Source organism: Teleopsis dalmanni, chromosome 2, assembly GCF_002237135.1.
Source record: "Teleopsis dalmanni isolate 2A chromosome 2, ASM223713v2, whole genome shotgun sequence".
NCBI lineage: Eukaryota > Metazoa > Arthropoda > Insecta > Diptera > Diopsidae > Teleopsis > Teleopsis dalmanni.
In genome coordinates this window covers 20,223,525-20,250,486 of record NC_051847.1, presented here as the reverse complement: position 1 = coordinate 20,250,486, position 26,962 = coordinate 20,223,525, and the positions used below count along the sequence as shown (strand labels likewise).

The 26,962-nt window shown below is 28.1% G+C and overlaps 2 protein-coding genes across 2 annotated transcripts in view; one reads left to right on the top strand and one right to left on the bottom strand.

Moving 5' to 3' along the window:
• The window catches only part of LOC119674067 (protein Wnt-5-like), a 106,834-nt gene that overhangs the window by 66,286 nt on the left and 13,586 nt on the right, over positions 1 to 26,962 (bottom strand). The window lies entirely within an intron of this gene.
• On the top strand, positions 1,976 to 2,566 carry LOC119681694 (probable salivary secreted peptide). The gene is made up of 2 exons (XM_038094952.1): positions 1,976 to 2,214; positions 2,281 to 2,566. The coding sequence occupies exons 1-2, from the start codon at positions 2,041 to 2,043 to the stop codon at positions 2,455 to 2,457; spliced, it is 351 nt and encodes a 116-aa protein (XP_037950880.1). The 5' UTR covers positions 1,976 to 2,040; the 3' UTR covers positions 2,458 to 2,566.

Genomic DNA, 26,962 nt, shown 5'->3' with positions numbered 1-26,962 from the left:
GTATAAAATAACCATTTCTCTCCAAATTCTACGACCCTATACTTAAAGTACCATATGTAGTGAACAAACAGAATTATTTTTTGTTGATTATTTACAAAAATATTTAATATGTTGTTATATACTATCAATCAATGTAATAAATGTGTAACATAAAAAACATATATGCTACTGAATTACATTCAGATCACTTCAGATTTAAAAGCAGTTGCCATAAAAACTGTTACATGATATATAAGAATATATTATACATATATTTACGTTATTAACATTGAGTTAATAGTAGTTACTACTTTTATTATTATATTTTTATTATTTTATTATAATTCTTAAAATTTGAATCGATGTGTAAAAATTCAATAAAAACAGCAAATAACTTTCTCCGTAATCCATTATTTAGTAAGATTTACTATAAATATAAATATATAAATATAAAATATTCCTAAATTACTAATTATCAGTATCATATTTTTTCTCATATATTTTTGTATTTTATTAACAATACCAATTCTGTAAATATAAATTTTTAAGGCAAAAATATAATAACTTAAAAATTTTCATCAGTGTATTTATAAAAAAGAAATCAATTCTCTAAATTCTGTTTATTTTAATGAAATCTTAATTCATGATTCTCAATTACATATTGTTTGCTATATGTTATCAGCAAATTTATAATTTCTTATGAAAAACCTCACAACATGTCTCAGGGAGTCATTCTATATTATATCAAATCTGCGAAATTTGTCTCAATTTCGCTTTTAAACGCGACTAAGCTTCCAGAACTATGACTTGACTCCAAACCATATGTTAATACATTTAATATTAGTTATTAACAAAAACATACGTACACATGTAAATATCAGTTAATCAAATAAATTGATAGATTGATTTGACTATAAACCTCAACTTCCATTTGAAAATAAAAACCATGAATGATATTATTTTACCTCTGATAATTGAAAAAAAACCAAAATATATCACTCATATATAAACCAAAAAAAAAAAAAGATTGCATTTCCCATTTGTGTTGATAAGAAAAAAATCACCGCCACTGATTAAACAAAATTAATAAAAAAATGTATTAGTGTATTAAGTTATTAATTAAAACAAATAATCAAATACACAGTGGCGTGCTGTACTTCGCATAGATAGCAGTATTTCTTATATGTATGTACGCATTTATCTACTGTGTATATATAAGACTCAAAATTAAATAATTAGTTAACTATTTTCAAATTTAGTTTAAGGTTTAATGACATTATCTACAATATCTACTTAAGTAGTTTTATTACATTAAGTTTTGTAATTTTATCAGACAGTGAACTTTTCATATAACACTTATATAAAATATACTGTAAGAATATATATGTATATGGATATATAAAAAAAAAAGTATAATCAACATTTTTATAAATTTTATAGATAAACATATATGGTACTTCTTATATTTTATTTAATTACACAAAACCGTGCAAATTTCTAATGACTCATTTAGGAATATTAAATCGTATGTATATATTTCTTGTTCTGGAAAATCTCAAGTGTCTTAGGAAGTGTTTATTTCAAAGAGGAAGTCTACTTATCATGAATTTTATTGCTATCACATAATCATTTAAAACTGAAATTTGCAAAAAACAAAATGAATAAATAATTATTTATCTTATCAGAAGTATAATGCACATATAAGATTATTTGGAGCTGTTAGCCGCCGGCGCACTTTTAAAAGTGCCAAAACAGGTGGTTTACAGTTTCGGGAGCTTACAAAATATTAATCAAAACAATTGGTGTGATAACAAAGATAAGACAATTCATAACGAAATATTAAATCAAACTAAAAATAGAAAAAAATAAGAGATTTTTTATAAAGTAATATAAAATTTTATTAAGAATTTTAATTAAGTGCCTGATTGCAATACACTGCTTTGATATGATATTGATTGTATATTTGCACTACACCTATATATAACGTTTTGAAACACTTCAGTATATCACAGTATTTTGTGGAAATTTAAAGGTAGCAGTTAACCAAATCGAACTAACAAAATGAAATTTCTTTTGAGCGTACTTTTCGTGATCACATTGGCAGCATTCACCCAGAGTATCAACAGTACTTGGGGCACACGAAACAGCACCGACATTCTACTCTTACGCGAAAATGTAGTCCGCACACCACTCGTAAACAGCTATCAAGCCGTTACAGTAGATTTCCCAAAATCCGTAAGTGAATTTTTTAAACATAACCTTATTTTTACATGATGTAAACAACTTTATTTAACTTCTTAGGGTCAAACCAACACTAGGACTATTACTGCTGTTTATGTGTTGGATCGTTTCACAAATAGCTCTGGTGCTACCGGTTCTTTGTGGTCAGGTGGTCCAGGTTATCGTTTCGCAACTGTCAACCTAAAAAGTCAAACTAGCCGAGGTATCAACTCCACCGTTGAAATTTATGGCAAATAAAGGATCAAGTGAATAATTTTGTGCGAAAGACACGAAAATGTATTAAATAAATTTAATTTATTGACTTATGAAAAAGAATAATAAATTGAATAATTATACAAAAACTCGTAAGAAGTAATAGGAAATAGCAAAATAAAAATTTTTTTAAGAAACTTTGACTGACTTGTGTTGATTTTCATGAAATAGACTTTAAATAATTTTTTATGGAGTAATAATATTTGAATGAATACATCCACTTGGTTGTTCTGACATAAATGCAAAAAACTAATAAATTCAACTGTTTTTTTTGAAAATGAAAACTAAATGTCAGGAAGCAATACTTTATAATATACAGATTTATTTGTTAATAAGAAGATATTCTAATAGTATTTCATTAGACAAGCAATATTTGAAATAAAAATATTTTAAAAGGGGCTCAGGACAAAGGGCAATCCTCGAAGTGATTAAAATTGGAAAGTAGCGATACAATTTCAGAAGGCTACTTACTGTTATCAGATAATTCGTAAGTGCTCACACATAAAAAATAAATGTCTATATGATCTGAAACAACTATTAAGCTTTTATTTCTAGCTAAAAAATCTGGAAATGGGATAAAAGAATTTTTGATTTATTAGCTGCATACCACAACATTCCGACTCTATTGAATTACCAAACTAAGTAACAAACTTAAACTGCAAAAATAAGATTAGAAGAATATATATATATAAAATTTCATTACGCAGTACTATATAAAGTCAAGTATATTACCATAAAATATAACCTCAAGACTAAAAAACTGGGAAAAAATAACTCTGGGAATAGCACCAATAACGTAGTTTTGTTTGTTTTATTTTGTTTAATTTTAAAATTTGGATTAGTGACATAACAGCCGAAGACTTACATGAACTTAATAAAATATAAGGCTCTAATCTCTTTCTAAGTGATCAGGTATGTATATACAACCAGCGATGTTGCTGCAGACTGGCAACTGAAGCGATTTCTATACAGACTTTTAAAGTAGATAAGAGGCGCCTTAGTAATCTCGCCCAATGTGTTCATATTACTAAAGTTGCACAGGTTGTGATTATTAAGAAACGGATCCAGTTTCTCTAGCGGGCACTTTTAAATAAAAGAGGTCTGTAATGGTTTTTATATCAATAACTTCAATTTCATGTAATTGTATTTGTGTACGTTAAAGGGGGAGCTTTATGCACCCAAACCAAGTTTAACAGTATTAACGACCCATTGTGATGTCACGAGTTAATGTTCTTTATATGCTAGACCAATAAGACTACTAAAAACATTATAAAGACCGAAGTTGTCAGAGCACAGACAACGCTGAAAAAGTATAAGTCTTCGAGTGAATTAAATTTATGACAAACTTATGTTCATAAACTTTAATTTTTAACCAGAGAATAAGAAAATGATATCGGAATATTTTTATTCTGCTATTTATTAACAAAAAGCACTGGTACATAAGGTGTAACACAATTTGCTCCATCTATGCAGATACATCACCACTGCAACAGTTATGTTTAGCTTAGGTGATTTTTTTCGAGTATAGACAATAGACAATAATTGCCAATGGTATTCCATTGATTTTTTAACTAATAATAGTACAGAGATATATATAGTATGCCTTCCAGAAATAACACATAAACCAGGCATTCGTTTGGGAATTATTATCTGTAACTTTTAAATCATCTGATTTATTTTTAACTCTAGATTAATCTTCAGATTTTTTTTTTTTTTGTTCAAAAAAGAGTAACAAAAATTGTGGTGTTTTTATTTCTGCTATAGTAGAATATTTCTTGAATTTATATAAAAATTTTTGCATATATGCAATGGAACATTTTTAAATTTATAACAATCTGCTTGCAAAGTTATATCAAATTTCATTAAAATATTATTAATTCTGCGTAAGTTAATTTAGATGTAGATTCGGGTCTGTAGCAGATTTCACGTGTCAGTTTATGACTATTGTCATAAGTTATGACTATGACTATTCTCTGAAGAAGTCACCTCTGATTTAGCAAAAGTCTTTTAGTAATACATATATTTTCTTCTGTGTATATTTTTAAAACACAATTACACAAGCTTTTATGCTGGTGATAATTCTTCATTCAAAAGTGTATCTCATATTGTGATTTATGTAGCAAAATTTTTACATTAACAGAGAGACAAAAATTTCATTTAGTTCCATATAAAAAATTCAAAACAATTTGTATTTTAAATTTATTTAACTATTTCATTTTGTAAATATCAATACTCGTATATTATTTTATAACAGCTGAAATAATGTACATCAACTATTTTTATTAGCTCTAAATTCACTTTTATGATCCACAAGTGCAACTATAAACCTATAGTAAAACATTTTACAACTTTCCCCTAAATTAATTTAAAAATCTTTTAAACTATTAAAATGATTTCAAATTTGGAAATCTAAATAACTATGTTGAATCTAAATCTGTTTTATGATGTTAAATACAAAAATCGTTCCATTTATGACTTTTTAATGTGACACATTTTATGCGCAGATCTGTACAAACATAAAACATTCAATTAATTTGAAGTAAACAAATTGTTTACAAACCAAAAACCCGCGTTTAACCAGCACGTGATTAATTTAAGTTGAAGTCTGTTTATCTGTTGGTCTATTTGTCTATTTGTCTACTTGTCAGTTTGTTTGTTGGCTAGTTTGTTTGTTTGTTTGATTGTTTGTTAAAGCTATATTTATGTTTTTAACCAAACATAAAGTTGTAAAAAATGTTGCTAAGGCATAAAGTAAATAAGTTTTAAATACATAAAATTGTACTTAAAAGAAATTAATAGGGTAACAATCGGTAAAAGCACCTAAAACATGAGCAACAGCACGTAAAACAGCAGTGAACAAATTTTTATATTCAACAAATGGAGCCACACACGGCGAACTTGTACGCACATTCATTTACAAATGTAACAAACGATATCTCAATAGATCAAATTCAGTTTTTAAAAAATACTATTATTTTTGAATTTTAAAACAAAACTTAACACAAAATAGCCATACACTTGGTAGTCAAAATAAGCGATGCATGTATCTATAGTAAGCATCCACTGTAAGGCACAATCTTCATGGTTAGAAGGGATATACTATATAATTAGCACAAACCGTACACATGCATACATTATCCTTCGCAGCGATTAGTTCACAATATAGTGATCCGAATGATCACTATGATTAACAGATTATTCTTCTTATCAGATACAAATGATGACTTTTTCTGTTATGACTCCTTTTCATTTCAATAGCCTGGTCATATTGATTTTTCTTTTGCCGTTTATTGAGTTATCCAGTTTTTCCAACTTGAACAATTCCAGCAAACGGGTGTTTCAAACACTTTTACTGAAACTATAAAACGTAATTTTCGCTGACATACATTCAAAGTCTCCGATATGAACATCTCACCCAAGGCGACTAGCTGACAATTCAGTTTTGCACAAGCGCAAACTACCGAATATAATACGGCTCTTACGTAGACTACAGTTAATTTCTAAAAATGGTTAACTGTTAATAATTCATAACAAATATATTAAATCTTAACATGGCGAAAGATAAGCACTTACTGAAAAGATAAAAAGAAAGAGATGAGTTTCCTCCTCTTCCGTAAAACCACAGCCATGAGAAAAAAAATTCCGGGGATAACCAAATCGCATTACATATCTCTCTAATATATGTACATCGACCTGTCAACACCAATAACGTAGTGCTAAGTAGGTTTCGCTTAAGTTGCAACAGCTGGTTGATATGTTTCTAGTGTAATATTGACTAAGTCTTATATTCCAACAAAAATCTTTATTCACCCAATGATTTTTAAGCTATCGCTAGGTATTTCTCTTTAATGGTCAGCTTAGATGTTGCGGGTGAGACACCAATATCCGAAGAGTGAATTCTATTCCGACAAAAATCTTTATTCACCCAGTGTTATTCAGTGTTCAATAATTTGTTTGTATCGCATGGTTTACTATTATAGTCCATTCATTTTAATTGGTTTTGTGCTTACAAATGTAAAGTCAAATTACCATGGAACAGAAAACAACATCATTGTTGTTACAAAAATATGTTTGATTTTTCTAAACACTGTTTTAGCAATTGTACTTTACTTGATATTCTTCAGTGAATCTCTTCTCGACGAGAATTGAACTCAATTATAATGTACTTCTATCATACAGTGAAAAAATGAATAAAATAAAATATTTTGTATGACAATAATTAACAACAACAACAATCGAATATTAATTGACGAATAAAAGTACCTATAACCTTGAAAACTTTCTATAGAAAATCTCTTTAGAAACATTTTATAGTGTTTCTAAGTAAATTTAGTAAAATTTTCTTAATATTTAGTAAAATATACTACATATCTAGAAAGTTTACAACAAATAAATCATAAAGTCAGTGGCTATCAAAATCTATAAATAAATTTATTATTCATATACATAGCTTTTGAGTATAGCTTAAATTAATTAAGAAGAAAAATCGTTGCTAATTTATAAAAGCTTAATGTGCAAATAATTAATCCTGTATAGTTAATTTCCGAACGAATTAAATTATGTTTTAAATGATAATTGAAAATGTGCTATAAAATTTAATGAAACTTAAGTTATTAACTCGAAAATCCGCATATAATCTTTAATTAAAATTATATTGTACATATTTTCAATACTTAAAGTATTAATGCTTAAGCTACAATACTCATATCTGGCAAAAGCATGTCGGGTTCATAATCAGCAAAATCATTTTCGAAGTGAAATGAACATGAGACTTATCAATCAAGGCAATTATGCATAAAATTTTAATGAATGTTGCAGACGCCATTAAATCACAAAAAGAACTCGAATTTTTTATTTAATCAAAAGAAATAATATAATGAAGCACAAATAAACTATACAAAATGTGAACACGTTTAACATTTCTCCATTGAAATGAGAAGCATGAAATGAACCCATGGATTTACTCAATTCCGAAGCATCAAATTAGTTGACACTCATGTTAAATGCGTCTCGGTACAAAGTTATGTTAATTAATGCTAATTGTGCCCAAGTCGTTAAGTGCGTTGAAATGTGCTGAAGTTCGAAGACCATCGCATTTGAACAGTGAAAATATATGAGATATGTCTTGTCTTACTTGAATTCTTCACAAAATGAGTAATGACACCTGAAAACACTATTCTGTGGCAAAGAAGAAAAATGAAGATACTTAAAGTTTAATTTTACAAAAACAAGTTTTTCTAAAATTGAACGTTTGAAAATTAAATAAATTAACAAAATGGAAAATTAACATTAAATTTATGGACTTCATTCAGTTCAATAGACGATAAAGTAACCACATCAACATTCGAATCTGCTTAACTAATTTTAACCTCTTAATATTTTGAATTTAATGTAAGTGCACAAACAATGCATCATTTTCCGATAATCCCATTTAAAAAATTAATCTTTATGCTCATTCCATTTAAATACACCCACTGACGCACTGGTAAGTCATTAAAGTTAACCAAAATAATGTGGCGATACCATTGTGTTGCATGATTTCCTATAATTTAGCAAAAACTTCCTTCAGCGTTCATTATGCTGCCGCCTCCACTGTGTGCAGGCAGCTTAATCGCCTTATTTCAACATTTTTCAATCTCACCTCAGCATCACGCGCATCAATGTTTCATTGATTGATTCACAATTTGCTGGCAACACTACAGCAACACTACAGCAACAATAGAGCAACAATAGCAATAGCAAAAGCGCAACAACACTTATTGTTGATGTTGCTATTATTGTTATTGTTATTTTTGTTGTTGCTATTGTTGTTGTAGTTTTTTTGTTTTTTTGTTTATGCAAAATAGAATGAAGTTAAATTAAATTTGATTATTGACTATTAAAAAGCAAAAAGAGAGAAATTGTTGCACGAAATGTTGCACTTAAGGAGATTTATTTGTGTTGATAGTGCATAAAAACTCAGTTCAGTTTATGTTGCACTATTAACGTGGCTTTGATTCTTGGGAAACCATTCCTGGTATTTCGATACCTGGGTTGGTTGCTTTGATTGCATTTTAAAATAATGTACTCAAATATCAAACGATCTGATATAAAAAAAAACACACTCTATGACTGTTTTTTGGCATTTGTGTAAACAATGCAGTATTGGTTTTTACGTGAAATACTAGTCATTTCGACAAAAAATAACAATCGATTTGTATCATTTAAGTACCTGGTATAAACTGAATGGCTGAAATTGGTTTTAAACTGTTTGTTTTTTTTTTTTTGCATTCATAATGCAATATGCTGAGCTTTTTTATTTAAAATATAGCTTCATTAAATAATGCTGGAATGTGAACATTTAAATTAAATATTTAAAATAAATTTTACATATGAAATCTGTTTTGAAATATATTTACAATAAAGAATTAAAAATAAAAGACTTAAAAAGAAAAAAAAATTATAAGCTTAATTCTAATAGAAAGTATCTTACTGTTAACAGAAAGTATCTTACTGTTAAATACGTCACATACGTCACAAACACAAAGACGTACAAAAAATTTGTACGATAAATCTTATTAGGACTAGTCAAAAGTAATTGTTTATATATAAATTAAATTGATTTTTGTTATTTAAATACAAATAAAATTTAGAAATAAGAGTTAGACGATATAGTAAATTACTTACTAATAGAACTTAACTTCCAGTTTTTATTTTATATACACATAAAATTACAATAAGATCTGACTTATGTAAATAATACCACTAATATTTATTCTTTTATTATTTTATTTATATATATATTAAAAAATTTGAACCAATTTAAACTCTTTTCTTTTATTTATAATAGAACATGTTTAAAATTATTATAATAGGGCTATTTTAATGCTCGTTCTACGAATGGTACCAAAAACGTTTATATACCTGCTTCATAAGATTATATATATAAAAAAAAAAAATAGAAGTATGTCGCAGATTCTGTAACAGCTTTTACTATTAATAGATACTATATATATACAAATGTATACTTTTTGTAATAAACGTACTTATATATACTTTTATTTATTAAATGATAATGTATATAAGGTTCGGAAAAGTTAAGATACAGTACTTTCCTCATTATAAAAGTTAAGATACAGTACTTTCCTTATTATAAAAATGTATCAAATAATATAAAGAATTGATGAATAGTAACCCAAATAGTGAATACTACATATTGCATTGCTCTATAATTCCAGGAATGATAGAATGAATAAATGAAAAACATATAAGGCTTGAATAAAAGTAAGGAGAATTTTAAAATGTGAGATAAGAAATGACAAAATGAAAGTGAAAGCATTAAAAAAATAATACCCGGAAAATGCATGTAATTCTTGGATTTATAATTTTAAAATTAATTATTAATTTTTAAGAATCTCGTTGAACTATTTATAGGCAATTTATAATATAATGTTTCCTTTTATGTTTCCTGTTATAATGTTTCCTTTTTCTGGATTGGGAAACAACACGCAGAAATAGAATACATTATCTAAATATTAAACAATGAATAAATGTAAGTGCCTAATATCTAAAATGATATATGTTACCTTTAAAGCAAATTATATATCGAACTTAATAACTTAAATATATTATTATATATTTGTGTACAAACTACATTATTAATTACAAGCATAATAAATTCGTTACGAACTATTTTCCACTTAAATTCAAAAACCCAATGGAAAACTAAATAAAATTAATAGTATTAAAATCTATCTATATCGTGAATACTAAATTTGGTTTGACAGAAAATTAAATGCTTAGCATTATCGCTTCTCCAAATGTGATTTTACTAAAACACATTACCTTATTTCGAAAGAAAACATAACTCATTACCATACACGCAACCTTTTCGATGATACCCCTTCATACCAGTATTTTAAACTGGTGTTTAAGTATTCGAATTATTGAATATATTTTATTAGTAGCCCAAATATTTAAAAAACCTTTTACATACATTAAAGAAATGCAATTAAAAACACTTTTAGATTAAGATTTCCTAATGAAAGAAGACAGAAAATGCGTGTAGAGGTATTCATTAAAACGATCTTATCAGATTTCAGTTTTATTGAGTTGAACCTTTTTATGAGGTTTCATATGATATTTATGTTAATCACAACCATAATGTATAAATAATGATGTATAATAATTTTTAAGTAAATATTGCTAAAATTTGTTAATTTATTTGTAATGTAATCTTTTGAAAATTAAGTTTTCCACTTAAGAGTCATAGAGAAATTTTAACTTTTCTTTTCAAATGATATAAATTAACTATGATTATTAGAAAAAATATTTTTATTTAATATCTCTATTACAAATAAATAATTATCTAAACGGCAGTCAAAACTTAACTAATTTAGTTTTGCTAGCTAATGAAAATATTTAAAAAAATGTTTTCAAACATAAGATAATAATATTAAAACTTTCGAAGAAACTATATTTATTATAATTTAACTAAATATTGTAAAGATGGCATATGTTTCTACTAACGGAAATAAAATATCAGTTTCATTTTTATCTATTAAAAGTTTACTATATTTTTTTAGCTATAACACTAGTATAATTAAAAGCACTGCAAATAATTTATCTAACTAAAACAAACATGATAAGAAAATTTAATTAATAAAGTTATTCATCAAATAACTTATAACTTAAATTAAGTTTTCAAAAGTGTTCTACAGATAATAAAGAAATTCTATTTAATATAGTAAATTTCAGTAGACAAAAATAATAATAAATTGCAAAATCAGTTTTGACTATATTTTTAGTTAATATTTTTTTTTTGCTTAGTAGCTTTTCTTAATGAAATGAACTATAATATACTCATCTCATTGAATTAATATGTCATTGCTAAAATAAGTATATAATTTACTTTTAAAGCAATAATAATAATATGCATTTTTGTGGAGATATTTGTGTACAAATAATAGAGTTGTAGACATGTTCCTTAAATATCGTATTTAGGCAAATAAGACCTAAGGTTATGTTCACATTGTCTCATTAAACTCGTTTAACGCTTTGTACTGAAAGAAGTCAGTGTTCAGACTTACAAAATGAGTTTAAAGATTAGCTATGGTGTGTTTATAATTTATTTAAGTACACATATTGGTTACAAGATCAACAGAGCGGATTCAATGACAGAATTTACATCTACATTTTGTCTATCTGAATACGACTTTTCCTTAAAACAGTTTAAACAAGCTAAATATTTCAGCCTGAACATAGTTTGAAGCCTTAATTAACTATGCAAAATATTTAGTTATTTAAATAAGTAATAAAAGTTCTTTAATTATTTAATAAATATTTTATTAATTCAAAATCTGTTTATATTTTAAAAAGATTTCAAATAATTAAAAGTAATTTCTCACACACCTTATAATTTAAACAAAATTTATTTCAAATTATTTTACTGAAAACATGCAATTAGGCCGCCCGACTGTCTAGAGCATATTATTTTAAAATAAATTATCAACTGTAAATTATTCTTAGCAAAATGTCTGAAAACAAATTATAATTAATGAAAATATCTTCGCACGTCAGTTGAACATCAGTGTAGTACGGCACGGTTCATACATTACATATGTATATGCATATGTACAATGTACATACAAATTTAGATACTAGAATAGCCCACAATTATGTGTTTATGATCAAAGCAAGCACACAAGTGAAATATAAACAAAAAGTTGTCGGTTAACGTCAGTAGTACTATTTGATCATCAGACTGACTGCCAATTACGCACTATCTTCTAACGAATCCTGTAGAAAAATTCCAAATGACGAGAAACTGCAGACGTGCATTTAAGTGTGATAACCCAGCAGGAAAAAGTAAGTACATATAGTACACAATTTTAATATTAACTCTTTAATACAATAAAATATTAATGATATTCACGATCTAGAATGAAAATCTGAGTAACTGATTGATATTCAGATGTCTGAGTTGGTGAATCAGCACCTTTACTCTATTTTATCTGTGGACAATTTTAAGTCACACTAAATACGGGGCTTTACGGGGCTTTATAATATGATGGATCTGATATCTTTGTACCTGCCTGTGTTTATCAAATTTCGCTGTATTTTTAGGATGCTGAGAGTTGGATTATTGTGACTGTCAATTGTATTGAATAGTTTCAGAGCACGATCTTTAATGTATTTTTCAACTGAATCGACTCTCAGATCTCTGTGGATATCAGCTCCTCTTACATACCATGGGGCGTTAACCAGTTTTCTTAAGGCAATATTTTGCCCTCTTTGTAGAATTTTTAAAGTTGAGCTTGGCGCTTGGCAAAACGCTATACTGCCATAGAGTAGTCCTGGTTTAATAATTTGCTTAAATATGCTAACTCTATTCTTTATGTTGAGCTTTTTGCTGCTGATGAGCGGGTGAAGAGAGTGTAATATTCGGGCAGCTTGAGCTCGTTTGGACTTGAAATGTGCTTTCCAGGAGTGCTTGTTATCAAAGGTTATGCCTAGGTATTTGAGAGTATCGGCCCATTCTATTTCTTGTTCTTCTACCTTTAATTTTCTGGGCTGAGTAACTGAATAAGATAGTAAAAGTACAAAGAGGTAACAGCATGAATTGTGTTACTACCACTTTGTACTGTTACTATATCACTCGATTACTCAGTTACCTACTAGATATCGTGAATACGGTTATTTAATCAATAGTTCATGTTTTAAGAAATCATTTATTTGTGGTAAGGATTTTATATATATATTATTATTTATTTATGTACTATTAATACTCGTTTGCAGAGAGTAGACATAATATCCACTTACACTGGGCTACTTTAAATAAATATTGACATGTTTTCTTTTTACAAGAATCTAGAATCATAACAAATATCTTTTAACAACCGCCACACTTTATTTCAATCAATACTTATTGTATATTTTACTACAACCACTCAAAGATATTTTATTTTATTTTTTTAGTTAATTTAATTCTACTTCTGGTTGTGTAATTTCCTTTCGTCTATTATCACTAAATACGAGCACGCATATATGTATGTATGTAAAATGATAAATTACACTAACTCGAATAAAGATCATTATGATCTGTTTAGCTCCATGCACATTCTGCAATGTCTATTTTCAATTTCAGAAAAGTGCAGTATGTGCACTTCACGCTTTGATTGAATGCCTCGGTGAAGCGTATATATCAGACATGGCAGCTTACATATGTTTTTTGTTATATATATAAATTAATGATCTGTTTTCACTGAACTTGAACTTTACATAGCTGCATGTAAAAAGCTATCAGTATGAAGACTTAATAAATATCAGAAAAAAATTATTAATTTATCACTTATATGTTTTTCGCTAACAACTTAAATACACTATAAAAGACTAGTTAACTTAATTGCATTCTCGGGATTACTATAATAACTTGAAAAAAATATAATACTGAAGTTTGAATAAAAGTCTAAATCGTGTTTATTTAACGAATTTGTAGAAAGAAGACAGACGGCTTAGTTCTAACCTATTAGAGTTGCACTTCTAGTCTCATAATATTTATTTAATAGACAACCGAACCTGTCACCTTAAATACATTACTGATAATATAGTGTTTAAGATTCGTTTTAAAATTAGTATTAAGTTACTATGAGATAACGAATTTAACATTTAAGGCTCATTTGTAGTTACGGAAATTACATGTCTTTATATTTCTATGTTTTTGGCGTAGCCTTACAGTTAAGTGTGTGTTTTAACATATAATTTTCGTCTAAATGTATTGTACGGATATTCAAAGAATAAGGAGTTTTAGCTTCCATTTAATAAACAAATTTTTCTTACGTACCTATATGGGTAGGTAAGTAGTGCTGGCTAACCGAGAGTACGCATAAACCAAATAGGTCAAGGATAGTATAGTAAACAGTTAAAAATAGAATACATTACTTAAGATTTGTGTGACATTTCTGAGTTTTACAAAATAGTTTATTCAAAGGGGCAAAGTTCAGCACCTCAAAAATGATAGCTCCATATATTATTCTAGTTTTTGAGAGCTGAACAGAAACAGACGACATCATATACAGACGACATTATGCGTACTTAAGTTAATCACGTCTACTTCGCATTATTTAGCATGTGTTCCTTTTAGTTTTCTATATACCGCGCACAGGCCTAGATATCATCTTTATTCGGTCCTTTGTGAAGTTAATACCAATTTTAGCAATATTAAATTTTTCCTTCATAGTTTAAAAAAAAACAGGATTTTAATAGCATTGTTGTTGCTTTACATGTTTTCTTTCGTAAGTTGTGAGTATTTTTACTACTCTGAAGGAAAAAATTACGGCTATAGGTAAGTTTTGAACGAGTTTTTAGGAACACATCTAATTATTTAATGTAAATTTTTTAAACACAATCAGATAAGATTACATTTTAATAATTAAATAAATAAGCTATTATTTTTAAAAATTATAATTTCCATAGTTTGCTATATATTGTTTACATTTTAATCCGTAATTTTAATTAGTTTATTTTTATAGTCAAAAATATTTAATTTAAGTATCTAAAAGCTAATTGGACTGTTTAATATGTAAACCACAGTTGATATTGTAAATTCTATTTAACTATTGATTTTTTGATATCTCGACTTTCATTACCCTGAGGATGATTTTCAACAAAACTCTCGTAACATCGGTAAATCAATAAATTACAATTTTAACAAATGAAATAACTAAACTGCCCAATTAGTCCGTGTATACTCTTATATCAGCTTAATTTATTAGTTAATTTATGAAATATTCTCTAATGTTAATTAATTATTATAAATAATATACATTTGTGTTATTTTCTTTGCATTTAATGAATATTTCATGAATGTTTAATAATTTGTATTGTTCTAAAATTATTTTACTATAACCAAAGTGCACTCTAATAGTTTATGCCACAATTAGCATGACTGCGGTTTCAATTTCACATTATCCAATTTCTGTATTTATAAAATTTATTTCAAAATATGTAACAATCTCTAGGACCAATCAACAAACAAATTGGAAAGTACTATTTAAAACAGTTAATTTTAATGATGTTGCATTCATTAGCAATAAATATCGCAACAAAAATTGTTATGCGGAAACGTCACCAGTGAATCACATAATTAGTGGCCTAAACAATGAAATCCTGTTTATATAAATTGTAAAAATAAAATAGAATTTCCTGTTGAAATTTCAGTTTTCGAAAACTAAAACAGCAAAATTATTGACTCACGGCATTCTGGTCCACATCGTAAAATGCGGGCATAATGCCTCACAGTGCAACAAACTCAATTCACTCGCAACAGTTAAAACCACAAAATAATCCTATTTAAGCCTTAACATTTGCCATCAAAAGCGACTGCACATTAAACATTGAATGGGTTCAGCGGATTTAAACAGTCAATAATGCAGCGATTTCATTTTAAAACTCAAGATAGTTGCTAGTGTTGTTGTTGTTGCTGTTGGTGTTGCTGTTGGAATTGCTGTTGGTGTTGCTGCTGCTGCTGCAGCAATAGTGAGTGCTGCTGTTACTGTTGATATAGCCGCTGTTGTGAGCGGCAGCAACTGACAACCACAAATTAAAAATGGAATAAAAAAATTCCACTTACCATTGTTTGACTTTATAATTGGAATTTAATTGGTGATTTGGGGCATCAAGCTGTGCGTGATCTAGTGACATGCGGTTTTATTGATTGAGTTTTGGTTGAAAATGGCTTAAATTTCATTTTAGTTTCGGCACCAATAGCAGCTGGCCCATTGGTGCCGAAATTAATAATATTATTTATTAACATATGTTTTATATATAATGTGTTCTTTGTGAAGTTTACCTTAACGGATCAGAGTCGTTTGCTTTGATCTTTTTTCATAACAATTTTCCTAAAGGTGTTATAGAATATTTTATGGGAATAATTATCAGGTTTCAAAGGTATATGGTATACTAGATAGATGCACGAAACCAATTTGAATAATTGAACTCGTACATGCTTCTATGTATTTCAGATGAACAAAAATTTCTACGTTGAGCTACTAACATATGTAGTTTCTCCTTAGGCAAATTTGATTATACTCAACTAGGTGAAGGAGAGAAATGATTAAAAAGTATATAACTATTTGTATATTTAAATTTTTTTTTATAATTTATTATCATAGTTTGTACAATGATGGAAAGGAAGTTATTATTAAAAATTATTTTTTGTTGTATTATAAAAATAAAATCGAACTCGGCACATTATAATATTATATATCGAATAGGTAGAAAAAATTAAAGTTAGTGAATAATTAAAGGCATTTAATATTATCAGCGAAGAAAAACCATCAAAAAAAATTTTCTAAAAGATTTTAGTATAAGTTGTAGTTTAGCATGAGTTATGACGAAAGTAACCATTCATTTTACAAAAACTAGTACATTTGGACAAGTGGTTTCAAACAGTAGTGAATTGTAACAACAAAATTTTTATTTATTTTTATTTAATTTAATTTTTGGCTTACCATACAGCTGTTTCAAGTATTGCCAAATACCCATCATCAATGGTCCTGGAATTATTTCTTGTATTTAATTTATCGTAAATAATTTCTTGTTACTGCAAGTACCAAGGATTGAACTCAAATTTTGCCAAATTGAAACTCAGAGTTAGCGTTCATTAGCCAACTGTAATACTTAAAACAGCTGTATGGTCAGCCAAAAATTATTATTAATAAAAAGAATATAAAAATAAAAAGATTTTATTAATAATGAGAACTATTTCATTTTCAGTTTTCAATTCATTCCAAATAGAAACTTACGCATAAATGCATATTATGGGACGAACTCATATGAACTGATTTATTGTTAAAGTTGATTACTATTCCTAAAGAAAGTAAACATAATTATTACATGCATGCATCTTACACCTAAGCTAGTATAATTATGGTCGGACTGAAATAAAGCCACTTAATTGGCAACTCGAAATAAATATCAGGTAGATTATTAGTTTGAAATAATACAATCGAACCAGACATACCAAATTAATAGTCTGAAAGATTCAGTCGAATCTGGCTTTTAGATAGGCTACTAGTATGAAAATTCCACTTGGACCAGGCATTTAAATAGAATATTAATTTGAAAAACTCAACCAGAATAGATTGTCAGATAAATTAGTAATCTGAAAATCAAGTAGACTAAAACTGTTAGATAGACTACTAGTATGAAAATTACATTTGGACCAGATATTTAAATAGAATATTAGACTCAAAACCTCAACCGGACGAGATTGTCAGATACATTACTACTCTGAGAAATCCAGTGCACCAGATTGTCAGATAGATTACTAATCTGAGAAATCCAATCGTACGAAACTGTTAGATAGATAATTAGTATGAGAAATACGATAAGACCAAACTATAATAGTAATCAATCTGACAGGCATCCGCAATATGCTCATTGAACCGCTAATTTTATGGATTAACAAACAAATACCAACAACTTTTATGACAATTACACATAAAAAAGGAAAAAAGGAAATTCTATTAAAAGAATTTATTGTATAAAGACATATCAAGCAGGATTAAGTATATTTTATCTTTTATATTTCAATTTTATATTCTATGATATATTACTTGAAATCAATTAATTTTAATTAATATGCCTGTATTATTTTTTTACTCAATTTTATTTAATTTACTCAAGTTATTTTTACTCAATCATTTTACAAAATCTAAGAACTTATGACAATATAGTAGGCATATCCATCTGCCGGAGTGACATGTGATTATATCAAACACGAATCAATAAGTTTAATTAGATTCATTGCCAAAAGTTATGTTATATACCTAAACATAGAAGTTGTAAGTAGATTACTTTAGTTGTTATAATTAATGAATTTATGTTGTTGATCTTATATATTAAAAAGTCTTCGTAGTGAATCTTTCTGGTATTAAAAGTTTGACGAGCCTTTTTATATGGTGTTAATTTTATCTTATCTTTATAAATTTATGTTAGTTATTTTAGGTGCAAACAGGGGCGCGAAAAATGTACACATTTTGTACCAAGTAAAATCTGTCGGAAAACAATAAACATATACATTCTATACATACTTTTATTTTACACAAAATCCAAAGTGTTAAAATCGCTGAAAGCGTTAAGCAATAAATTCACTGAACCATTCAAAATAGCTGCCGGTGCTTGTCTGAAAGTATGTCAGATGTATGTCAGATGTAGCCTTAGCCTTACTTCGTTCAGTTCCAGGTCATAAGCATATTTCATAAGCCAGAATAAGTGTTGACTAAGTTGAGTATGTGCACAAATGGAAGTGAAGTGCTATTTGGGCACCAAATCACAAAGTTAACGAACTCTAATCTTTTCTAATTTATTTACAACAATTCCATAGAAAAGTTACTTGCGCTTATGTTACTCGCAGAATGGTTATGTGTGTGCTTAGCTTGTTTACTATCTATCAATTACAATTCAAAATTTATTGTTATAAGTTTGTTAAACATTTTTAAACATTCGCAAACATAATTTCGTAGCAAGAAACCAACAATATTTCTTACAATATAAAACATTTTTTGGCTCATTAATTTGACTGGTACTTTGCGAAAACGAAAACGTACAAAAGTCGTTGTCTGTCTGTTGGCAAACCAAGAAATTCATTTTCCAGTGTAAATGTTTGCATTCTACATATTTACCATACTGTAAATAGATACTTAAATATGTAAATAATATATGTATACACATATATACCTACATTATTGTTGGTTCTGTACAAGTACAAAATATTGCAACTGCGGTAGAAATTTATTTTGACAATTTCTATGACAACTAACAAATTGCAGCGATTAGTACGAATTTGTTGACTACAATTTGTTGGAAATGAAATCTGTTGACTTTTGTCTGCGTGACTCAAAATGCTCGTGCTTGTAAATTTGTTAAATATTAAATGCTATAAACAACATAAATACATAAATACAATAAATTTACACAAATTACTTTAATATCCGAACGACTTGCAGTAAATGAAGCACCGCTTTCATATTCCAACAAATTGTTTAAATTTACAAATTTACAAATTCACAAATTCCTTCAACATTTAACATTTTCATTTAACATCTCTGTCGTTGTTAAACATTGCTTTCAGTAAAGTTCAAAGTCAGAGCTCTTGAACTTGCTTTAATATTTAAACCAATTATCATGAATTCCGTAAACTCTATCTCTTTCTTCTTCTCTTCCTTCATACATATAAATAATTCATACTATCAACAGCAGCTGACACAATATTTATGTTCGCAAATTAGCCGCAAACGCAGAACGGTAACCCTTTTCAATTTTTCATGATAGTCCAATAAGAATTTAAGCGTTGATGCTATATTTATTTTTTAAAGAAGGAAATTCGCTCTATTTTTTATGAGTAATAAAAAAATATTGATTATGATTTCAGTAGAGAATATCAGATTCGCTTTATATTGTTGCAAGGCACGACGGTGGCAATAATAATCAATGCATATTTCATGGCTCAGTAGTTGAGGATTTAATGGTTCTTTTATATTGAAAGCTTTATATGCTCTAAAGGACAATTCAATTTATTGCACAGGTACTAAAACAACAAACGTCAGGCTTAATTGCTATGGCATATATAACCACAGTAATATATCTTCAGAAACATCGAATAGCATATATATTCGAGTATGTATATTTTATATACTATGGCCTGGTTATACCACAATTGAATGTGAAATTCACTACTATTTGAGATGTTGTTAAACGTTTAAATATAACTTATATTTTTGTATTACTCACCATACTTTGATATTTTATATATGATAACCTTCTACACTACATTAACTGATACTAACATTTTACTACTAGAATATTTATTTGCATGAAAGAGAAAAAGCACTCAAAGTCATGCTTTAAAAAATCTTTCAGACAATCTTAGTAATTATCCGTCACTCACTATACTTTGATATATGATCACTTTCTACAATACTAATATAACCTGCCACTTCCATTTTATATGCCGGAGCATTTATTTGCATAAAAGAGAAAAAAATACTCAAAGTTACAGTTTGAAAGATCTTTCAGATAATCTTAGTAATTATATGCCACTCGCTATACTTTGTTATTTGATATATGATAACTTTCTACAATACTAACATAACCCGCAACTTCCATTTTATTACCGGAGCATTTATTTGCATAAAACAGAAAAGGCACTGAAAGTAATATTTTGGAAAGACTTTCAGATAATCTTAGTATTTATAAGTCTTTCTTAAGAATTATCTTAAAAAATTCTTCACGATAATTTAATTCCGCCTGATTTTCTCACAATATCAAAATTTCACGTATCTTTTAGATACTTTTAGACGACTTTTGTGATAATTTTACTAATAATCTGACTTTATTTTCAAATTTTATTATAAAATTATTTACTATAATTCTAATTCCGCCTGATTTCTTCCCAATATCAAAATTTTATATATTCATAAGTATTGCTTAATGACCTAAGATTGAAGAATTAAACAAAACGAATATTTTATTCAAGAGTCATATTACAGTAATAATAAAGATACACGTGTATAAATAATATCCCTTCATTCATCTCGGAGAATTATAGTTCCTTTAAAGCTACTTAGGCATTGGTTGCTATTTCAAATTTTTTTTCCTTCCAACGCTTTTTTTTGTGCCTTTATAACTGCTTCTAGTAATAGAACTAATGCTGTTATATATTTTGCCTCTATTCGTTCTTATAGTACCTCAACAAAATCGATTTCTCTATGGAAATAGATGGTCGTCTCGACTTTGAAGCAAATAAAGCGCCTAGTAAGATTAATTTTGATTGTTGCTAAGAAGACTATTAAGCCAGAAGCGCCGATCCTTGTTTGAAATTATCTAAACTTCAAAGGGATATAATTTCGGTCCATTTTAAGAACTGAGAATCTCACGATCGGTGTACCATTGACATAGTGCGGTGCTCTATTAGTATGTATGCTGGAGATCAAGTTATTATCTATTACGATATTTATTGTTTGTTCCAATGTAAATTAAAACGCATTAAAAGTAATAACTATGTGGTGATCAACGATCATTCAATCCCTTTTTTACCGGTTTTTATTTTTAAATTCTTTTTGTTTATGTTACTCTATTCTAATACAATACAATTGAGTTTGCGGTTTGTTGAATTGCCTGAAACATTGCAAAAACAAAAACAGAATATGAAAAACAATAAATTTGCAACAGCAGCGATGTTTTTTTGTGTGTTAGGGACGTTATTTGTATGTATAAAATTCAATTCACTTATTAGAAAAATATATAACTATTTAACAGTTATTAATTTGATGCATAACTATTAGTATATATGGTAGAGTATGTCAAGAGTGAAAGGTCATATAATAATGAAATTGTTGTGACAATATTTAAACAATATGTTCGTTGTATTCGCATTTGTTTAATAGATTGTGAAACCAACATATATTGTTTTAATTCAAAAGTGCACTAAGTAAAGAATTTTACATCTCATATTGAAAAATTTTAAAAATTAATTGAAAATAAAAAACAGAAGTTATTTAAATAAAATTTATTTATTCAAAAAGCGTAATATATAAAAAAATTAAAAAAATAACAAATTTCAACTTTTTTTATACAACCACAATACTATTTTAAAAATAACAATGTTAAAATTACAACAAAAAAATAAAAAATTACTGTCATTCATTCTGCTAATATGCATAAAATAATATTTTTTAATATCTTTATATTTTTTTAAATCTCATTTGCCTATGAATTTAAATAAAATAAAAAGTATCAAATTTCAATTGTAACAAAAGCGCACTGAAATGCTTCCCATGAAGGAAAAACAATAGAAAAACTGTTCATTTAAACCAGCAAAATAAAAGTAAATAAGCTCGTTTAGATATGAGCGGAAAATACGAGATCAACAAATGAAGGAACTCAGCCAGGAACCCCTTTTACTCAGAAATCAGATTTACATGAAAGTAAAAATTTGCATTTGTTATTTCTAACAACAAATACCGCTTCAAATGGTTTTCGCTGCACGTTTTGATACGCAGCAGAAATAAGTCTCAAGCGCTGATTTCATCAATTTTGATATATTATTGTAGATACTTTTTGGCTTCCAGTGAACCTGAGAAGCTTCATTGGTTGCAGAGCACACGCTATGGTTCCAGGCTGTATGATATGCGTTTTATAATAACTTAACGATTTCACTCTTACGCATTTTGTGGCTATGATTATGTGATGTATTGCTGCTTTGAGACGGTGAATGTACGTGAAGATACAATGCGTGTTTATTGTTCTAAAATGTATACGAAACCTCTGAAGCAGCAGAATTGCGTCTATGCAAATTGTAACGATGCGTCATACTCTTTTCAGTCCTTCAAAAGTGACTAAAACAACAGCGGCACGACCCATCAGTCAATTGTAACTCTGTTCGCTTTTTTTTGTTTTTTTTTTGTAATTTTGTAGTTTCATAAACAACAGCACACTTCCTGCACTTTATCAATGCCTGTGCGTCTGTCCGTTGTCTGCCTGTCATGCACAACAACAACTCGACACGCAATAATTCACACACAGCAGTCGCATTTATACCTTCGCGCCCTTTGGATTGCAGCTCACAAGGGGTGGTAATTTGAGATATTTTACCTTTTTTAGGCGAATATGTAGTTTTCCTTTACACGCTTTTCCACATGTGAGTTGAGTTTTTACTGGAAAAGTTAATGTGAGCTTGTTGACAATCCTTTTTTAAGTACGGACAAACTGCAACATATGCATTTGAAATGCATTTTGAGCAATTTAAAAACACTTAAACATTTATTTACGCAAGGCTTTATTTGTTTTTCATACCGTTTTTATAATGTATCCAAACAAGTGAACAAAAATCAATAAAAAAATAAATTCAATTAAAAAAACTTTAAATAAATATTAACTATTATTTTACCGTACACACATGCTCACATAATATATAGAGATGTTTGTAGTTGAAGCAGTAAGGAATATATGGTATTATGCCAAGCAATGTATGCGATTCAATAGTTCAAATACATTTATACATTGGTAGCACAAGTAAATTGGAAGAGAATACTTTCTAATCTTTTATATATAATATAATATTATAATATATGTGAAATGTGATAATAATCTAAAATTTTAGGGTCTAACACTACACATTGTAGCCACATATGAACGCTTCCCTGGACTAAGTTATAAAAACATACTCTTTTTTGACAAAAAATTAACTTTATTAAGCACTATATAGTAATCCCCCTATAACACGGTACCCTTATAACGCGTTTTCATATTACGCGATTTCAATCCTCCGTATTGCATACCCCCATATAAAGCGGATTTGTACAGTTCATAATTAGCTGCAGATACCATACCAAGTGTGTATACAAGATATATGGGAATACCTCTATAACGCGATTACCGTAGTTCCATTAAAAACAACAAAATCATTCCCGAGCTCCTTTAAAATTTCAACGCCTTTCTTGTACAAAAAAGCAGACGATTTTTAGTTGCTATACCTACACAGTAGTGCATCAGAATCACAGAGTATAGGAGTACAGCAAGTTGAAAAAAAAACATGTTAACATAGGTTTAAGATTGTTAAAAATGGATATAATGTGCTAGATGTCGAATACAGAAATAATAAAATTAAATCTTCACATAGTCAGGCTGTTGTGTGACAACAACACCTTAAGTTTCCACACTTAATAATGTTTACTAAATTCAAACCTTATATCCATCCTGCTATGTGGATGCATCGTCTAAAAAGTAATTGCAGTGATAACGAACCACCGCATACGAAAATTGCATCCGCCTTATCGAGCATATCATATCACAGATCTTCTGGTCTAGTACTATAATAAGATCTGGCTTACTAAAAATAAATAAAAAACATAACAGTTCGACGTTACTTCAAAAATCAGGAAAGGAAATAGGAGTTAATCGTTTGAGGTAAAATAATGACAACCTTATCAAAAAAATTGTGGTGTGGTGAATTTTTTTTAATAAGCAGGTCGTAACGTTCGCAGACTGTTCACCACTAAGTGCTGATTAATTGCCAACAGGCGAAAGAATCGTTGCATTAGCAATAATGTATACAACTACCAAATCAAGTAAATATAGTTTTGTGCATTTCATATCATGGGAAAGAATCGATGCTATATTGATACCTAGAAATATTTAAAAACATCTTTATAGTGGTGCTTTTTTAAAGTAAAAGAAAGTGTGGGGAATCAATGTAATTGTGTGGTGAAATCAATATAATTCTATAATAGAATCGTTATCGCAACCACAAAGCATTCAAATCTATTACCAAAGAATCAAAAATTCCAAAAAAAAATAATTTATATCTGTGAAAAATATATGTCTATTGTTATATTTTATTGTTATATTTATTTTAAAATGATAATTAAATTAATATTATATATTATATAAAAAAGAAGGAACAAAGAAGAATTTATATATATTATAAAAAAGCACACACAAAACATTGAGGTAGAATATAGCCAGTTAAAGCCACTTAAAACATCAGTAATGCATCGATGTTATTCTGATTCTTTTGGTATCTATGCCACTATTAGCTTCTGGGAGCAGCTTAGTATATGTTACACATTTTTGCAAATCTAACTTAAATCATGCACAACATTAGCTGAGGTGTATAAAACGTGAGGTGTTAAAAAAAAAGAAAATATTAGACGTTTTTGGTGGCAAATGTGATAAAAAACACATGCTGGGTTATATTCGCCATGCGAAACATTGGCATCACTATTGCAATCTGTCAAATGTTTTGTTTTCACAAACAGCCAGTATAGGCCAGCTACTTACCGGTTTTTGTCACACCTACGAGCCACCGAAAACGCCTATTATTAAATATCGCTTTAAATGGTTCCTTAAGCAATACTCGCAAAAGTTTTGTGGTTAGCCAAGAAACTTGATAAAACCGCTGATTAAGTTTTGTATAATATATAATTAGAAATGTTATACATAACTTTAATACTGACTTCAAGTGATTAAATAAAATCCAATTTGAGTTAATTAAAGCATTTCTAAATACACTTAAATTAAAAATATAATTTATTTACTTAGTAATTACAGAAATTGTTAGCATACACAAAATTAAATTCTTTAAGAGTTATTTAAATAGTGTAATTAATACATCCTCATTTATTTGTTAAGATTTGTGGTGTGTTTATGATTACTGTTCTTATCGAGCCAGTCAATTAATTAATCAACCCACCGACCAAATATTTTCCTAGCACTAGTAGATTGCCGGATAAAACGAAAACATATTAAATCAACAAGTTGCGCGCATAATTTATGTAATTAATGACGTAATTAATCTTGTCATATCTTTATCGGAGCTAAGCATCAAATAAATGCATACATTTTGATTAACTGAAACTTTAGTCAGCATTTAGCTTTCGAACATAAATACTCGTAAAATAATTTGTTGATGGTCGAATCGAAATGAATTTTCTACTTCAGTTTATTTTGTATGAAAAATGACATAATCAGCTTAGCAGACAAAGGTTATTTTTAAGCACCACAGGCATGGAGTGCTTTATAGGCTTTAACTGTATGCAATTCTCTTAAGCCTATTGATAAAGCCAGAAATATAATTGATAAATTTGTTGTTTTGTTTACGAAAACACACATTTTGAAATACACATAACCATAAATAAAATTAAATTTGTGAATTGTTTGAATAAATGTGTTACAGATATGTTAGTAGCCAAAGTAATTGAGATACATATTTTGTGTGAATGCAGATGGCAATACATTTTCAAAAATCTTTTAAATAAATTTTTATATTCAAAAATTCCGAATTTTTTTTTTTATAACAAACTGCTGCAGCATTCAAGGCAGCTTAATTTACGTAGTTTAGATAAAAACTTACATGATTTGCATGCACTTGTATCTTCTGTACTCGTAATCAAATACCAAATGAAAACAAAATATAAATAACGAGAAATGTTTGCAGCAAAATTGCAATGAAACACTGCAAATAAAAGTTTAATAAAATGAAAGAATCCCACTTTGTTTGTTCTTCTTTAACTGCGCCATGCTTTCCGGCAATTAAAAGTCTACAAAAATGTATGTTTTTAATAGAGTTTTCTATTTTGCTGTAAATTGAGTTTTCTAAAAGTTTTTGAAAGAGTTAAGCTTTCTGTAATTTGAGTTTTTCTGAATTTTGCTAGGTGCAGCAATTCAAGTAATTTGAGGTACACTAGACAGCATGTTGCATGCATTTAATATAAAACAACGTGAAAAGGGGTTCATACAGTACAACCCCCAGTTATGTTCCACAGTACCTTTTGGTGTTTATTGGAAACTTGAGACACATGTAAACTTTGCAGTCAAAAGTTTTAAGATTGAAAAAATTGTAGTTTGAGAAAATGTAATTAATTTCAATAGATTCTTTTTTACTTTGCTTTCCGTATAAACTTTGTCAAAGTCCCTTCTGTCAACTGGCGCACTACTATTTACCGACAGT

What these genes read in the sequence shown, in the direction of transcription:
- LOC119681694 (XM_038094952.1), top strand. Translation starts at nt 2,041, where the DNA reads ATGAAATTTCTTTTGAGCGTACTTTTCGTGATCACATTGGCAGCATTC. An exon ending in CAGTAGATTTCCCAAAATCC is followed by an intron (nt 2,215 to 2,280) that starts GTAAGTGAATTT and finishes TTAACTTCTTAG; the next exon opens with GGTCAAACCAACACTAGGAC.